This window comes from Odontomachus brunneus, unplaced genomic scaffold (genome assembly GCF_010583005.1).
Source record: "Odontomachus brunneus isolate Ranch 3 - 2012 unplaced genomic scaffold, Obru_v1 Obru_scaffold_023, whole genome shotgun sequence".
NCBI classification, from domain to species: domain Eukaryota; kingdom Metazoa; phylum Arthropoda; class Insecta; order Hymenoptera; family Formicidae; genus Odontomachus; species Odontomachus brunneus.
The window spans coordinates 1275996-1294010 of NW_022639473.1; the positions used below are offsets into that span (position 1 = coordinate 1275996).

The 18015-nt window shown below is 42.7% G+C and overlaps 1 protein-coding gene across 6 annotated transcripts in view; it reads left to right on the plus strand.

Annotated features, from left to right (window-relative positions):
* Positions 1 to 18015, plus strand: part of LOC116842282 (myb protein) — a 44202-nt gene that overhangs the window by 6976 nt on the left and 19211 nt on the right. For 4 of the 6 annotated variants that reach the window (XM_032811249.1, XM_032811253.1, XM_032811254.1 and 1 more), the window contains exon 1: positions 4222 to 5231. The exons of 1 other annotated variant lie outside the window; for it this stretch is intronic. In XM_032811249.1, coding sequence (XP_032667140.1) covers positions 5137 to 5231 — 95 coding nt within the window. In that variant the 5' untranslated portion in view covers positions 4222 to 5136. Of the gene's footprint in view, positions 1 to 4220; positions 5232 to 18015 lie in introns of those variants that run through there. One more of the 6 variants, XM_032811250.1, reaches the window with a different exon arrangement.

An 18015-nucleotide genomic window follows, 5' to 3' on the forward strand; every position in this document is an offset into this window, starting at 1 on the left:
TTTTCGTTCATCCGCGATGACCACGGGTGGCCGCTGCCGCCGGTTCTCAGTTATGCGGTCCTGAGAGAGCCGGGGCCCGCCCGGCGATCTTCCTCTTCTTCTTGTTCTTTTTTTTACCGAATTGAGAACCCGGAAGGCGGCGTGCGGCGCTGAGAGGAGAGGTCCCAGTGCACCTTGGCGGGAAAAACCTGTCCGTATCACGGAACCTGCATCTATCCGTCGGCGTGTATCATCACGGCCGTGTACCTGCGCCTGCATTTCTCTTTTCCTCCCCCTCGCATCCCTTTCTCTTCATCTTGATTTTCTTCTTCTCCTTGGACTTGGTCTTGGTCCTTCTCTTGTTCCTTTTCTTGCCCGGCGTTCTTTTCACGGAACCGTCGGGGAGGAAGAGGAGGAGGAAGAAGAAGAAGACGGAGCGCACGCTTCGCCCTCGCGGTTTCACACCTCCGTATGCGCGTCGCGCAACGCAGGAGGAAGTCCTTTCTTCCAGATTTTGCATATCCTTTCAGCCACGGCACGGCATATGCTCTCCTCTCAATTTCGAAGCGAACTTCACCGGCGTACTCCTCCAGGACGAGTCACGCGAGACGAGTAGTCTCTCTCTTCTTTCGCGCCTTCCCCTCTTCCTCACTTGCAGGATTCCTTCCGGCCGCGGTGTTAGCGTACGCGGATTTCAGTGCACCTTGAGAGGTGACTTCACGTGAACGCGTCGTGTCGTTCACGAGGCAGAATCGTCTTTTTTGAACTTTCTCTTTGAAAAGCTTTCAAGTCCGACACACGAAGTATTCGATTATCGTCGGTAAGAATTCGAAACAGACCAAAACATCTGGCTATTAATTAACCGATTTTTTAACAGTGAATTAAACTTAGATCTGAATTTGAACTCTGTTCCAACAATGGATTTGTACAAATTTGTATTTAATGGATTCGAACAAAATTGAAAGTTAATCCTGCACATCGAATCATATTTTTCTGAGTCTATCAGACCCATGAGGAACTTTGAACTGTCGTAACTTTGTTGAGAATTAATATTTTTGGACACATTTCTTATCAGAGATACAGAAAAGTAAGATATTAGCGCAATAATGTCAAAATCTGTAAACGGATTTGTTCTTTTTTTAAATTTTCTCGAATCTTTTGGCGAGCGATCGAATATCTACTCAGATCTCACAGACTCAACATTGTTCGCGAAGGGTTCAATCTAAGTTTAAGTTATTGAAAAATCGTGATCCTTAGATCACTAATATCGAATATAACTCATGATTTACGCGGTAGTAACGCGCACATGCCTTTGATTTTGCTTGAAGTAGAATTTTTATCCATACGAGTGAGATGTTTCAATCGATTAGGGTGAATTTGTTCTTGTGACAGTGATTATATCCGCGACAACAGCGACAACAATAATAATAATTATAAAAGTATAATAATAATGATAATGTAAAAATTCTAACCGCGTTGTGAAGTCACAGTGCACGTTATTTTCTGGCCATAACCCGACCAGCCATAATTACTCAGCAAGTCTGGGCAGAAGGTGGGGGGGAAATACGTGATTCTTGACGAAATAACGGCGCTCTTGGTAAGATAAAGGGGCCCAGACTCGTTGCATTGAAATGTCGACTTGCCCTTCAGGTTGTCTTGCTCTCAGAATTTGGAACACCGGGTATTCCTCGAGGCGCGACGCGTGTAGGTGGTGGACGGTGGATTCCACGATGATTTTGCGTTATCGAATCGGGATTTTTCTAACGTCGTGCTCCGTGAAGGTTTCGATCAGTTCTCGGAACGCAAACTACGTGATATCACGAGACCTTGCGGCTCAACTCCGACGCGCCCCCGGGTCCCTTCCTCGCAGTTCCTCGTCTTTCTCACGTTCTCCTTCCTCGTCCGCGTTACCACAAACTCGTCTCTCTTTCTGTTCTCCGTCCCTCCTCTCTTTCTTCCAATTCTTTCCTCTCCTCGCGCTCTTTTCCTTCACTTATTTCTCCGGCTATGCCCCTCGACGGGTTAAGCCTCACCTAAGGTCCCGTTCACACCGCGTTAAGTTAGGTGAAATTTTTGAACGACAAGATGTGTGAGACAGACGGCATGTTGCTCCTGTGTGTGTGCGTGCGTGTGTGTGTGTGTGTGTGTGTGTGTGTGTGTGTGTGTGTGTGTTATTTATTGCCGCTCTTATTCTAAACATTCTCTATTTATTTATTCCTTTTTATTTAACATTCGTGAAATGTACTGTAGAAATATTCTTTGAATTTCTTGGAATGAAATCTCATATTTGAGTTAAAGAGATTTGCTCGAGACAATAATAAAAATACACTCGGAATCACGGGAGTGTGTTTAGTTGGAATTCAGAGGAAAGAAATTTTCATTCATTCAAGTGAGTGTTTCGATCCATTATTCCTGTGACGACGGCGCGCATCAGGTTCGCTCTTCAATTTCGAGTGAAAATATTCCCTCAAAGTGGGGTGAATTCACGATGACTGAAAAGTCGCTCGAGTTCGGGTATCACTCGACTATCATTCTACTTTCCGAGTAGAATCTCACTCGAAGAAATATAGAGAGCAAGATTTTAGTCTATTCTATTTTCTATTAATTTCTCCATATGTGAAGAGTATAAGGGGTCGCATCATAAATCTTAAATTCGTCGGTTCGTGACGTTTCCCGCCGAGTTTTCTGTATCCTCATGCTCGAAATGTGCAACGGTGTAGATGTAGCCTAAAGACGAGCTGCGCAGTACCTTTGGGTCTTGAGGTACGCGTCGCTGTTAAATTACATTCTCACAAACGAAGCGTTCCTTCACGTTCCGTAAAAGTACTGCTCTCCAGAGCGTCCGTTTCTTTCACAGCTCTTTGCGAGCAGTTCACTCGTAACAGATGTCATACCACGCGCGAGACAGATAATTCACCCTACACAAAATGTAGAGCAGGAGAAGCAAATTTTGCGCGAATTAGGTCCTGACCTGAAAGCCGAGCTCGTCGCTGAAAATTTCATCGGAAACCATCCCTATATATCCTTCCAATAAGTTCAATAATCCGCTATTCAATTTCGTTCTTTCGCCCGTGACGTACACGAAGAGAGACCGCGAATTTCGCAAAAAAATCCCGCAAAAGAGCTACGACGATCCTGCGTGATCGACAACAACAATAAAGGAACCATCGCGTATACCGCATCGAGTCCCGATTGTTATTTCGATCAAGCGCGAAGTCGTGGACCGTAACGCTAATTTCACGTTCGTAAAATTTTATTATATTTGTTGTGTGTGTAAACGCGAATCGATCTCTGGGTGGTTAAGGGCGGAGGTGATATTTAGAGTTATTTTACAAAGGGTATATACAAATTCATGAAAATTAACATATGAATATCACAACTGACACTTCAACATATAAAAAACTACCTTTATTCCGCATTGGAATTTTGATTAACTCTACATTATTAATATCACCCTTTTCAAGATATGTTTTAGAAACTATCCTCTCCACTACGTTAAAATTGTTCCATTTACGCGAATTTTCCATAACATATTTTACATTTTCTTGTATAAGTACACGCAAAAAAAATTTCAGTTGTTGCAACCAAATAGGAACTAACTGAAAATTAGATGATCAGAAACAATATCTCTGTTATGAAAACTAATATTTCTATTGTCGCAACCGAAAATATTCGTCTGAACATTCAATGATATTAGAACTCGGTTGAGGCAACTGAGAACAATTGACTATACAGAAGCCTCATAAAGGAATTTTTCTGTTTCCTACAGCCGAGTTCGTCTGATCCCTGAAGATTATTCGGTTGCACCAACAGAATTGTTTTTTGCGCGCCAAAAAGGCGAGTATTAGTAACGAGCGTTGAAAAAAGATGCTAGTAGTGTGGGGTCAAGTTTATCCAGAAGTTTGAACGATAAAAGTGATCAAAATCAGGGACGCTTTCAGACATTGATGCTTTTACCTCTGCGGCGGCCAGCGACTCCCTCTTATGGGTGCGTGTACGCGCGTGCACGTCCCAGGGCGCGCGGTATGCATGCAAGTTCATAGGGACGACCGGCACCTCCGCTCCGCTCCGCACCTCTCTGGGTCGTGATGCTGGCTCCCTCGTACCGTTCGGTCCCTCTTCTCTTGCCTCGGGGTCGTCAGCCCCCTTCCCTTCCCTTCCCATGCTTTCTCTCCTCTGCTTGCCGCGCCTCGTTCTAGCAACAACCGCGTCATGGTAGACCCTCCATGCCGCGGTACCTCCGCACCTTCCGACCAGTTGGCAGGCAACCGCCGTTCGGAGAGCACAGTCGTCGACGTTGCTCTCCAGGTGTACTCCTCGAGCACGCGTCGCGGCGCCATATCCTCGAGCTCTGCGAGGATGCTGTAGCGCGCGTGTCGTCCACGTGCTGTTATCCTGGACTAAGGACTCTCTCTCTCTCTCTCTCTTTCCCTGATCCACGTAATCGACGCGAGTGCCGATCGTCGCGACGCGTGCGTGTCCCGTCCGTCGGTTTCCTCCCATGTGATACGCGCCTCGATAATCGACCGATAAGGACGATATCCGCGATTAATCGATCGTCTCAAGAGGAAAGAGGGAGATAGAGTGAGTGAGGGATCAAGGGGGCAGAGGAGGCAGACAAAGGAAGCGAGAGGCGGGAGAGGGAGAAAGAGTTGCAGGTAGAAGAGAGGGGGGAGAAGTAGGAAAAAAGCACGCGACTCGATCGGTCACCTGCGAGCCCCTTCGTCGAGACACGTTAGAATGTAACGAGCGCTCCCGACGGACGAACCTACGACGGGACGAAAGGGAGAGCTACGTAAACATGGCCGTGTAGCGATCGGTCGGTCTGTATGTTTGTCTCTATCGGCGGAAGAGACGCACTCTCGGCGGTAATTTCGCGCGACAATCGCGAGAGACGAAGCTCGCAATGAATCGTGCGATCATCACGTAGAGGTGTTAGTGTGCTCGAGCAAGTCGTTGTTGAAGTGTTCGTCGGTGTGTCGCGAGATCCAAGAAGTTAGAGCACGTGTTAGAAAGTGAGAGAGAGAGAGAAAGAGGGAGAGAGGAAGCGCGTTTATTCGCGATCTAGCAGCCGCCGGTATTGTCTCGGATTTTCCTTCTCCTGCCCACCCACGTTTCGTCATCGGTCCACCTCCCCTACGAGAATCGTCGCTTATAATGGATATACTACCGAATGGATTGCTCATGTCAGCCAAGACCGGCGACATCATCACTTATCACTCGTCTTTCTACTCGCCACCACCTACGGAAGCGTAAGTAATCGAAACGATTTTGTTTTTGCTGTTGTTGATTCATAACTGTTTGTCTTTATTTTTGTAAGAGAGTAAAGTGTTCTTCGGAGCGCCGAGTTCTTCTTCGCTCACAGCTTCTCCCTGGAACACGATCATTAGAGCGGTTTGTTACGAGAGCAATCGTTCTCGACGATTTAGAGTATAGAATTTGCCCTTTCCGATTGAAAAATAACTCAAATTTAAGTGACTAAGCTGTTACATTATTTTTTGTATGAAATTTAACTCCTAGAAATTTAAAGAACACAGAATCCATATCAGACTATCAGATATTTGGAAACAGGAGTTTGCGCGAATTACATTTAAAATTAGACGAATCAGATAATCGGTTCGCTTTGTTCCCCGGCTGATCAAGTTACAATCGTCAATTCGTGGTACTTCATATTTAATCTGGACTTGTTAAGTACGCACTTTCTGATGTTCGAGCGACAATCGTGATTATGTTATCGAATTGCATTCGCCGCGTTTGAATTGAGTAATTAAATGCCCCACAAATAAATTGTGTATTTCTATGTAAATTGTGTATTTGTATGTAGCTTGAAAAAAACAAAAAATAAAGGCCATGGCATCAAGTTGGAAGCCAGACCAAACATTTCACCATACTGCGGATATCTAAAATATAGTAATAATTCTTTCACTATATGATTGTAGCTACAAATATCAAGTACATCTTTCTCAATGTATAACTTGACGCGCGATTATCGTGTGATTTTCTATACTCTCCCTTAAGATTTCCTCAGGAAAATGAGAGATTATTCATGGCAAAGAGGTTGGGTGATTTATTTTCGACGAGAAATCAATGAAGAGTTTCTTTTTCCTAACGTTGTGAAATGCTTCGTTAGCTCGAGTTTCCTCGCTCGAGACTCCGCGAATATTCATGATTGAGGTGACCGCGATGTCATATGTCGCTTGTGTCGACGATATCGCGGGCGCAAGTGTGTGTATTAGTGTAACGATATGCGCACTATATGCGCAGCATACGACGAAAATGCGCGTATGCGATGTTGATATCAAAGGATGTGGCGTTATCGCGAGTGAGATTGCTGAGAGAAAGAAAGAAAGAGAGAAAGATGATATATGTAGCTGATTTCAGTACTCTCTCATTAACTTCACCGTGCATCTCTAAGTAGCGAAATGCTGCTTAAGCTGATGGCATACAGAAAATCTTGAGCACCAAGTGAGCTGACCAATCATATTTGACAATTATCGAGAACATAGAATTGTCATGTGGAAATTCTCGACTATGATTGTTCAATTTGCTCAGAGTAAAATAAAACTATCAATGTTTGAACATTAATAACATTGGTACCCAACTCTGAACGTTCTCATTGTTTTGATCTTTAAATACAGGTATTTAAAAACGTTTAAAATATAGAGAGAATATATACTCTGCGTTGAAAGTTTAAATATTCGCATTTAAAAACAATAAGAATGTTCAGAGTTAGATATGTTTCCGGGAATCGATATTTTTATTTCACTGCTCGAATCTTGTTGACGTTTTTCTGCATGTTACGGCCATAATTTGAACAGAGCAGTCTGATATTAAAATCTAGGTTAAATACTCGCGATAGCGAGCAAGAGTCGATGAACGAGTCCGTCGCAATACTTAGTATAATCTCGTGTTTACGCGATCTTTCGTAATGTATCGCCAACGTGGTCTCTTCTCCGGTTATTTTGATCGTCTAACGGCTGCCGGTTAGATCGAACGAGCTCGTGATCGAGCTCAATCTTGGTGTTCACGTTGTCTTCGTCGCTGATGTTTCTGTCTATAATTGCATAGTGAAATAATTACAGTCAGAAATCCCATCCCCTTATAGCGTGCCCTACTATTGATAATAACTGTATGCCGCTACTACTTTGTCGCTAGAATCACAAAAAATCGGCGCCGAAAATGACTATAATCTATGGCGAAATTAACAATCTTTTTTCTTGAATTTCTATCCCAATTGATGGTGAATCTCTTGTGCCGTTCGAAGATGTAGATGAAAGAAACTCTCTAAAGTACAATCAGTGTACTCTTCACTGAACTTACGCGCTGTATTTACGACTGGTGGTTCAATTATAAGTCTAGCAGCGCAATTACAAACGTTCGTTTAATGAGTTTTCGAAAAAGATTCGGAAAATATACGTATCATAGCGCGTGTCTCTTATTTTTCTCAACAGGCACACGTATGAAAGATTCGAATTGGTTCCACTTATTTCACAGACTCTCAACGTGGCGCCGAATGACGTAACGTGTAACTGAGTAATTGTTTTTGCGCAACGAACAGCGAAACGAATGTCTTGAAACGCGCGCGTTACAGCGTCATAATTTATTGTGCCTTATAAATTCGACGATTTAAGAATGCGACAGGAATGTAACGTTCTTTCTGGTAATCTTTCTCGCGTAATTCATATTCATAGGAACGTGCTTGCTATCTATCTAGTATCTCATTAAGTAACGTGCTTGATTAGAGTATCCTATGAATATTTAATGACACGGCATAGAGATTGTATTGTGGGGGTTGCGCGCGTTCACGGGTTTTGCCGAATATTAAACGAAAATCGCGTCCCTATGCGGAATATCCCGAAGCGTTCTCTCGAGCCGAGAAATCTTTCGACCGATTTTTTTTTCGATAAACGATTTTCTTCTCGATTTCGAGTGGCAATACTTTCACTACCACTTCAAGTGAAAATACTATCACTTTGCACTCGATCTGATTGAGATTCTGTTCCGAGAAATTTAGGAAGAAAGAAGGAGCAGTGAGGTGAGAGAACGTTTCCTCGGAATAGCAGTGAATATTCCCTGATTATCGGTGAAAATACTCCTTTTACTGATTTACTTTAAAAGAGTACGAGCCAGAATCGTCCAACACGTCTCAGATAGGCAATGTAATGTTCGCTTTTGTTCTCTTTGAACGGCAGCTTAAGTAAACGCATATGCGTCGAACGTCAATTAAGTGCCAACGCAAGTAGTCAAGCGAACAGAGAAGAACTGCGAGAAAGCAAACGCGCGATACTGATCGCGGTGAAGTGACAACTCTTCGAAGGAGAACCTCGCGTCCCAACGTGCGAGTTTTAAAGGACGCAACGTAACGTGACGAGACGAGACGAGACGAGATGAGGCGCAGTCTTCTCGGGGAAGGACGAAATAAATGATGCTCAGATATTCCCAGTGGCCTCGGAACCGGGTTTAAATCTCCTCGTGGACTAGTCTACCTCTCACCCTCTTTTTGTCTTGTCGAGGCTGTAGACCTGCGAGAAAAAGAGAGAGAATGAGAGGGAGCAGAAGAGAGACCAGCCGCTGGGAAGACGGATGGCGGTCTTCTCTCTTTCTCTCTCTCTCTTCTTCCTTTTTTCTTTCTCGTTGTTCCCTTTTCCTGACCGAACGCTAAGCGACCAGCGCTGAAAAGCGCGATAGCCGTAGGTCAGACGAGGGATACAACACTGCGAGTGGTCCCGCAACGAGAAGTTGTCCGGCCTGTCCGTCCGTTTAGATGTTTGTCGGCTCTCGCCCCTTTTCTTTCTACCCCACTCTCTGTGTTCGGGCCGGATACTTCGTCCAATATAGTCGGATAGCTCCCAAAAGACATCACTTCTCTTCTCTCCCTCTCTTTCTTCTTCTATCTCTCCTCCCTCTCTCTTTATCTTCAGGACGTACTACCTCGGGGTTTCAATAGAGACTCGCAACTAAAGTTGTACTAAGCACTGAAGGTCGATGGTGCGACAAAACATGATAGATTCGAATGCACTGCAGAGAGCCGGAGTGACGGACTTTAGGACGAAAAGCGAAGAATCACACAGACCTCCTTCTGTTGTGTTTTCTTGAGTGAAAAGCACAAATAGCTCGGCCAGCTCGGAGCTGACGTAGAATTATTAATGACCAAAATTAGGGTTGAGATATAAGTCGACACGACGTAGCTTAACATCGATATTTTTTATTGCATACCAGACTTATGTATTTAAAAAAAGTTATAGAATGAAATAATTGTAGCCAGAAAGAAACATAATAATACATTCCATTAGACCATTAATGTAATATTAGTTAATAACTTTATGCGCACTTCTTTTCTTTTCTTTTCTTTTTATAAGAATAACATAGAAAATACGATAATCGTGAAAAATGACTATAATGATGGTCAGTGTAGTAAGTACGTGTTAGGGTCTACTATAGCCTAGGGTGAATAGCAAGGATGGTCGCGATTATTGGTCCTAGCTTTGAGATCATTAATGCCTAGGTTATAACCTGACAGTTATATAGGCAAAAATCCTTGGTTCACATTCCAGGACAAGAAAAATAGGCGACCTTTGGTCTTCAATATGAGTCTTTTGAAGGTTGTCTGATGTAACGAATTTTAGAAAATTTCATAGTAGGCGAGATGGTAATAGCGAAACATGTCGAAGTGGAAGGTTCTTACGTGTTGAAATGATTCACTCCGGGAATTGTTAAACGTGCGATTTGCGTAGCTTCACTTTATTTTTTTCCTTTCCGTTAATTATACAGTTACATCTGATGAATCTGCAACAGCCATCGCTCACTATAAATAGATCATGTTCACGTTGCGTGTGGTTTCTCGGCGGAGAGCTGAGCTCTCCGACCTGCTTATGGGTTCTCGAGGAAAAAAAAATAGAGCGAGACCCTCTGAGAGATTCGAGAGTTATTTTCTATTGAAGAGCGAACGTCACGAGCTCTACGTGTCGTCACATGTCCCTATTCCCTATCTGTGATTCTTCTTTAGCTGATCTTCATATGCTTCTATACTTATTCTACACTTTTGTCGTAAAAGAACATAGATATAACATAGATATCGCGAAGAGAACATAGTAAACTGAGTCGAACTTTCTGGTCCACCCGATTTTTTCATCGGTAATATTTCGGCAATTGAAAGACGAGGCTCGGAATTAAAAACCTCGAGGACATTCTCAGATTCTACGAAGTCTAGGGATCCTGAGAGATTTCTCACCGGCCGAAAACTACCGCGGGACATTTCTCTCTGCGGAAAGTAGTCGACGCACTTTGCGCCTGTGTCCTCGAGGCGTGCGATTTAAAGCGTTATTTAAACCCGTCGAGTTAGTTCCTTTATTACGACGGAATCCGGAGAGCGGAGTCGTCGCGGCCGACGTGGTGTTGTCCTCCGGGCACAGCTGCCGCAAGACGTCGTTGCCCTGAGACTCCGTCAGAATCGGGTGCGCGGGGCGATAGGGCGCGGCCAGAAAAAGCCACCCTAAACGTCAAATAACAAATTTCGAAAAGGGGTCGCCGGCGAGATTCGCGAGCGGGCCCCTTGAGGAGACTTCTTTCAAGATGGGACGCAGCCCGTTCTTCTCTCTTTCTTCTCCGTCATTATTTTCGATATTGATTCGGCGCCGGCGGGGTCGGCGATGCCGATCGAGGGCGCGAACTTGATTTTCAGCATCTGCTCCCGGCCGAGAACACACACTCTCCCTCTCTCTCTCTCTCTCTCTCTCTCTCTCTCTCTCTCTCTCTCTCTCTCTCTCTCGTAGTCAACGGGAACGATCCTGTCCGACGAGAGCGCGAATTTGACCAATTTTTGGGGGTCAACGTGGGACGGGCGTCTCGTGCTTTCATATCGCGTTCAACTTGCCATTAATTTGAGACTCGAGACTTAGGTTTTCTTTCCTCACGTCTCTTTTACATTTTCTATTCTCTGTCGAGTCAATCTAAAAGTTATATTCAACTTAACTCGGTCATTTGAAAAAACTACTCGTATAAATATTGTAGCAACTGTACCTATTTATAGTAACTCTAGTTACAAAAGAGGTAAAAATTTTGTGGTGTAAAGACAAGAAAAAATATAAAAAATGAACTAAAAACTTAAGTATCGAAAAAAAATATTCTTATTGTTCAAAAATAATTTTCACGAATGGAAAGCACAAAATACTGGATTAAGAATATGATGGTTTTAAATATCGTAAGAAAATATCATCATCGAAATAATCATTTTATACTTCTCATGAGACTATTATAGTACTCAAACAAGATTATACAACTTGTTATAAAAGTTATTCAAATTTGTTGAAAATCAAGACTCGAAAATTTTTCTAACCAAGTCATATATCGTTGCTTGCGTATGAAACAACGGTAGTTAATTTGTATATGTCAGTTTTAAGTGGATATTAACCTTTCTTTTGCGCGCTATTGTTGTCTGTGATCGTTCGCCGACCCTCAGCAAGGCTCGCATATTTCTATCATAAAGAGGTTGACCGGTTTGCCGTCGGAGAAAGCATTGAAGATCGAACTTCTTGAGTGACCCAATGCAACCCCATCGCGTCGAGCTTTCCCTTTTTCCCTCAAGGGCCACGGGACCCGGCCGATCTCGCGCATACCTATGTACGTACGTATGTACTCACCCGTTCCTCCCGCTCGCTCCGAGAGGAACTTCCGCACGGCAACACAATGGACCGCCTTGTGCGCGGATCTCCGCCGCGGAAGATGTAATCTAATCGGATCACGGGGAGCGTGCGCTCTGCTCGCGTAATACACGCTACATACACAAGGTGTGCGCACGGACCGCGTCGGGCCCGATCTGCCGACGTGGTGGCCGCGATTCCCACGGTGGAATTAAAGATTCACGAGTGAAAATACCCATCGCACTTGTCATGGGAACGAGCACCGGGTGGCTCGTCCGATGTACAATCGCTCGCATGAACGCGAGGGTAAAAGGCGGGCCATGATGTTATGGCGAGGCGCGCCTCGGCGAGCCAGAGAGGGATGAAGAGCGCGTTGCCGAGGGACTTCCCGCCTTTTTTTCTATGGAGGGGCCGCCGAATGAATTTCCCTCCGTCTCGTGGACGCGGCTGCCTTGCGCATCGCGACGCACTCGTCTCTCTATGCCTGTGTGTATGTATACCTCTGTGTGGATCGTCGAGTAGACGATTCACTAGAGTAGACGTGCTCGGTGAATGACTGGTTAATATATATACATTGTTGGCTACGTATCCGCGCTTTGGAAGAAGAAAGCCCGATGTCCAGTTTTTAGATTCGGTTTCTAGTTAGAGAAGTCTTCAAGGGTTTTCGTAGGCGTCTCAGGATTCAGTCGTATTTTCTCTCTCTCTCTAAATTTCTCTGAGTGAAATTCCAGTTGGAAAGTAATGACGACCAGGTTGAATGATTTTTTATCTATAAAGAGTGTAGAGAATTCACTATTCTGTACTCCGAATTGTGTTGAGCGAATATTTATTTATTTATTTATTTATTATATATATATACGGAAGGGATTTCTTTGAAAATAGCGAAGAAAATATATAAATAAGCTACATAACAATTATATTCTAATTAATTGAAACATTCATTTGTATGTGGATTCAGAATAGACTTTAAATTTAAATTACTTAAACATTCATTCTTGTGATCCCTCTTCCTCCTCTTCCCTATCAAGTGATGTCGCTTTCCCTGTCGCTTTTAGTGCATTTTTCTGTCATTTCGAGTAAGATCTTTTTTCAAGGAAGCCAGAGAGTCTCGGAAGCCAGGGATCTTCTTGGGTCTCTTGCCAACTCAGACGTAAATCTCACTGTTGAATTTTCGGGGTATTACCGATGAGCGGAACTTAAGGAATTTATGAACTCCAAGACGTCTTCGCAACTGAAGAAGAAAGACAGTTGCTTCTTTCCCCTGCAAGATATATTATTCGCGGAGTTTCGAAGAGGTGGTCGAGCTAATTTTAATATGCCCGTTGCAAGAGACGAGAGACACGCATAATCTTTCTTTTTTCTCATCGCACGCTCGCTCTCTCGCGCATACTGTGAAATGTAATAATTACGTCCTATTTGCACAATAGTCGCGCGGAAAATAAACGCGAATTCAGACGATCATTCAACGAGCGACCGGTTTCTCATTAGCGTACGTGTACTCCAACAGTTCTTAGACGGACCGTCGGGACGGGGCAACAGACGAAGGGGCGCAGAAGAAGGAGGGAGGGATGGATGGATGGAAAGAAGGTCGTGCAAACTGGATTCGACGTATAATAATTAAAACAGATACTCTCATTGTCTATGTCGCGCGGGGTCGAGAGACCGCTTATGCAAGAGCGCGTGAATATTTAATTCCTGATCCGTGACGTTAACGTGGAAACACGCTCGCGCATATACCGGGTAAACCTGTATTTTTACGCAGCGCCCCATGGGGGAAACGAGAGAAACGCGATCACTCGATTATTACTGGCGTACACATGCATGTACACGCACTCGTGTAAACACATACACACGCACGCGGGCGCGTACATTCACTTACACATACACTAGTCGCACGCTCTCTCGTACGATGCACACGCATTCACATGTGCGTCATGTAAGAGCGGGTGCGTGTGTTCGGGAGCGTTCTATTATGGGGAAGTTTGATGGAGCGAGTGCGAGGGCATCGAGGCAGGTGGTAGCCAGATGTCTTTCGTAAAGACTTCCACCCTGATGTCGTTGGCTGGCCGTACAGTCGCGTGTGTATAAATACGTGTGTAGCTAGGTGTGTGTCTGTCTGTCTCTGTGTATGTGTGTGACACATACATGTGTGTGACACGTACATGTGTGTGACACGTACATGTGTGTGTGACACACACATACACACACATGCGTATGCCTACTTATCTGCATTTACCCCGTGGACTCGCGTCGTCGCCATGCGTGTCTGAACCGGCGCGTGAATTCATCCTTGGAACTTATCTGCCTCACGCCAGCTCCGTCGCTCTTCCGAGGATAGTGGTCTTATTAAAATATATCCATGCCTCTGGGCGGAAGAAGGGCCGATATTCTGGTCAACGCGGTCTTCCGCTCGCGAATACCTCGAAATCGCAAAGCCCACTCGGCTCGATTGCGAGTTTCGCTCGGGTGGTCGTTGAAACATTAGGTGATATTGACATGGGTAACGTGGCATTACGTCATCTTGAAATGTCGAATTCTGGGATTTCTGGTAACTGAGAACGTTGAAGAAAAGGACGCTTTCATCCGAGGCATAGGTAGGTTTGTCTGTGGAATGCTATTTTTTGTATAAGGCTCTATGTGATGCCATCTTTTCCATTGTTATTTAGTTACCTTTTTTACATATGAAACGGAATTTAAGATTTGAAAGAAGCGAATCCGTCATTGACAAGTGAACTTACCCAAAAGTTACACTCCGGTTTTTTTCTAATTTGGTAGAAATACAAAAAATATTTACGTTATATTTTTTCATTTTGGCCAACTTTGAGTTTCACGGGCAGTTTATAGCTTTTTAATATTCTCACTCCTATTATCAACAAGTGCAACAAAAATGCATAAGAAATAAAATTGAATACAAAATACAGGCGTTTTTGGTTTGCTGATAATGAATATGAAGTCAAATGTATAAAATTATTTGTATAAATAATAAAATGTTTAAATAAAACATGTAAAAAGTTGAAAAAATTATTTATATAAATAATTTCTCAGTTTGGCCAAGATTCGAACCATTTTTGACTAATGTGGCACAGATTTGAAATATTTCGGTTGGAATCTCGGCTAAAGAAATTTAGAATGGTTCGTGTATCAGATATGCTAATTTTGTTAAAATTTTAATTAAAATTGCCGGATTTCTCTTTTTCTCTCCCTCGGTTTGATCGAGATTCGAATCATTTTTTACTAATTTAACACAGATTTAAAATGTTTTGGTTGTAATCTCGGCTAAAGAAATTTAAAATGGTTCGTGTCTTAGCTATGTCGATTTTGTTAAAATTATTTAATTATATCTTGTATTCAATTTTATTTCTTATGCATTTTTACTGCATTTGTTGATAATAGGAGCGAGAACATTAAAAGCTATAAACTACCCGCAAAACTCAAAGTGAGCCAAAATGAAAAAATATGACCTAAATATTTGTTGTACTTCTACATTTGTGCCAAATTAGAAAGAAATCGGAGTGTATCTTTTAGGTTTACTTGTGAGATACATAAATATGTGTTGGATTAATAAGAAAATTTATTTTTTTATTTTTTGTTCTTTTCGGTAATTATTTGGTCAATGAATCTGTTTCCGTTAAATGCTATAAATTTCAATTTACAATATAGTAAAATAAAATAGTAATTGAAATTAAAAAATTTCCAATGTAACAAAATATGGATATAAAATAACAAAAGTTGATCTTACCAAAAGTAATTTTAAGCTGTTTTGATTAATAGATTTTTGAAGATTTTTTTTTGAGGATTACAGGAACATGTTGGGTCAGTTAAAAAGTTTGATTTGATTTTCTACAATATTTTCTCTGTGTATACCAGCAATAGATATATATTTATATATTTATAAATCCTGAAGTTAAAAAATTAAAACAGAGTTTATTTCGAGCTGAGAGGAAAATAATGCACGTTTCAGTCTCCGTGATGATAAATCGACAATTTTCGAGTTTTTTAATCGCCCGTAACTCCACGTTATGAATACAAATTCCGATCTATCGATATTTATCGTGATATTTCAGTTATATATTATTAATCCACTGTGGATCACACACGAATCGAAACAGGTTCTCCACGTTATGCCGACGACCTTCTACCAAACATTCATTCGCGAAAGGTTCGTCTATTTCGCGGGATCGAAAAGAATCATTAGGACGGTAGACGAATGCTGCTTGGCGAATTGGAGGAATTTTGATGACGAAATCGTGGGTCTCATCGCGACGGACTGTAAAATTTCGCCGTGAAATCGTCGAGGAACGTATGCACATAATTAGTTACATATTTCGATGACACTTCAACGGGCGATGTAGCCCGTTAATTAGCTACGATTTATATCTTTCTGACGAAGCGACAAGCCGCCAATAATGTGGCGCGTCGAGCGATGTTTGATCTAACCAACCATGCCGACTATAATTCATGTCTTCTTGCTTTTCTCACTTTCTAGTCGCGATTGCGACAACTTTTCTTGACGGGTTCTTATTTGCTTTCTCGACCGGTCTCTCTATTTGCGGTTTGAACCGTTAGTAAATGAAAACGACATGTGACATTTGAACCGTCGCAGACAATATAAATATTGAATTAACGTAAAATCGCTTGGGAAGCCTCTCATCGTCGTTGCTTGGCGGTGAAATTTTTTCAGGAAAATTATCAGAAGATTTTAAGACGATCAATTTCGGTCATTTAAAAAAGCACTTGTTTTCGTCTGGCAATATGATGATGATTTGCAGGGAGACTTGGCAATTTCAAAAATTTTTTAAAAATCTTATTACATCTCATTGAATCTCGAAATTTTATTAAAAATTGCTCGAAATTTTATTAAAAATTGCTGGAAATTTTACATAATTGTGGACGAAGAGAATATTATAGTTTTTTTCATATAAATTCTTTTAAATTTTACTCTATGTTTCTAGCAATACAGAAATAGACTGTCTGTAAGGTCAGTTTTACTAAGAAACAGTAAATTTTTTAAATATTACAGTTCCTAGAATATAAATATGAAATAAAATTGAAATTATATATTAACCAAGTAATTTTATTCAGTCATTTATGTTCTACAAATAGGACACTTGTAACTAATAGTTAAAGTACATGACACGTGGTGTACTTCTCAGTTGAAGCCCATTAGAGAACTCTTGAAACACAAAGTTGCGGATTTCACGTGAACACGATAACGTAACTTTACTTCCTCGTCCTCTTCTTTTTCCCATATCGCATACCAATGCTGACGAACGAATAACGAAGGTCACTTAATTATGCAAAAGAGTCCGGCGCGTTCATTCACGAGTTTCGACCGCGAGATTCGCGGACCGGAGATGAAAGAATGGTCTCCTTGAACAGAGCTCCGATACATGTTTCAACCGACCACGACCTCGTCGACGTCATCGTCTTCGGTAGAGTTCCTCAAGCTAGAGTCAGGACGCTGTCCGCCATTTGTAGGGAAGAAGTGTATGAGAGAGAAGCTGCAGCGCACTTCAGAGCTTTTCTCTCATTCCTCTCTCTACTAGAGTTTCCCTTTCACTCCCACTCAGGTGACCCTTAAAAATGGCGGACAGAATGGAGACCAATAAGGAATAGTCGCACTTTGTCCTAACTCTGACTAGAGGAACTCCAATCTTCGGAGTCGGATGCTCCACGGCGATTTCCGGAAGACTCAGATGGCACGCGTCGTCGTGAAGACATGGACGCGAGCCATCATATCTCGGGGTGATCGCGAGCGCGAGAGTCGCCGAAGTGGTGAGAGGGTGGAGCACACCCGGCAGCTGACGCAGCCATGAACGAATGCACCTGGTCCCCTGCGCTCGGGGAAAATTGACGAAAGGATCAATTGTGTCGGGCCGTCTCGCACGCGACCAAAGCGGCCGGGTCTGTATTTGCATTGATCCAATATCTTGTCCTGTCAGACGCGTCGGAGGTGTTACGACGTACGGGCTCGTAGTTTTCGAGCGGGTGGTCCGCCCGCGATAAAAAGCATCTCTCGCTACGATATCGTGCGATAAATCGTGTGACGATAGTCCTTCCTCAACGATATACCTTCTTCAAAATTTGTGGGAAATTGTGTTTGATTTCTCATTAATTTCAAAGTCCTGTTAAGTCGGCTCGACGATATTAACACAAGATAGCAAAATTTTTCTCGTATCTTGAAGTTCTAGTTGCAATACCCAAATATTCATTTCCAGGAATTTATACTTTGTGCAAAATAATTAATATTTCAGACGCTGCGAGAGTTCTCGTGGCTACTAATGCGGGAAAGAAACGTCTTACGTAAGGGCAAAGAAATTATTGGGCACAATGTTCCGTGAGGGTAAGAATGAGGCCGTTGTAAGTTATAAACATGAATAGTATGATTCAAGTTTTT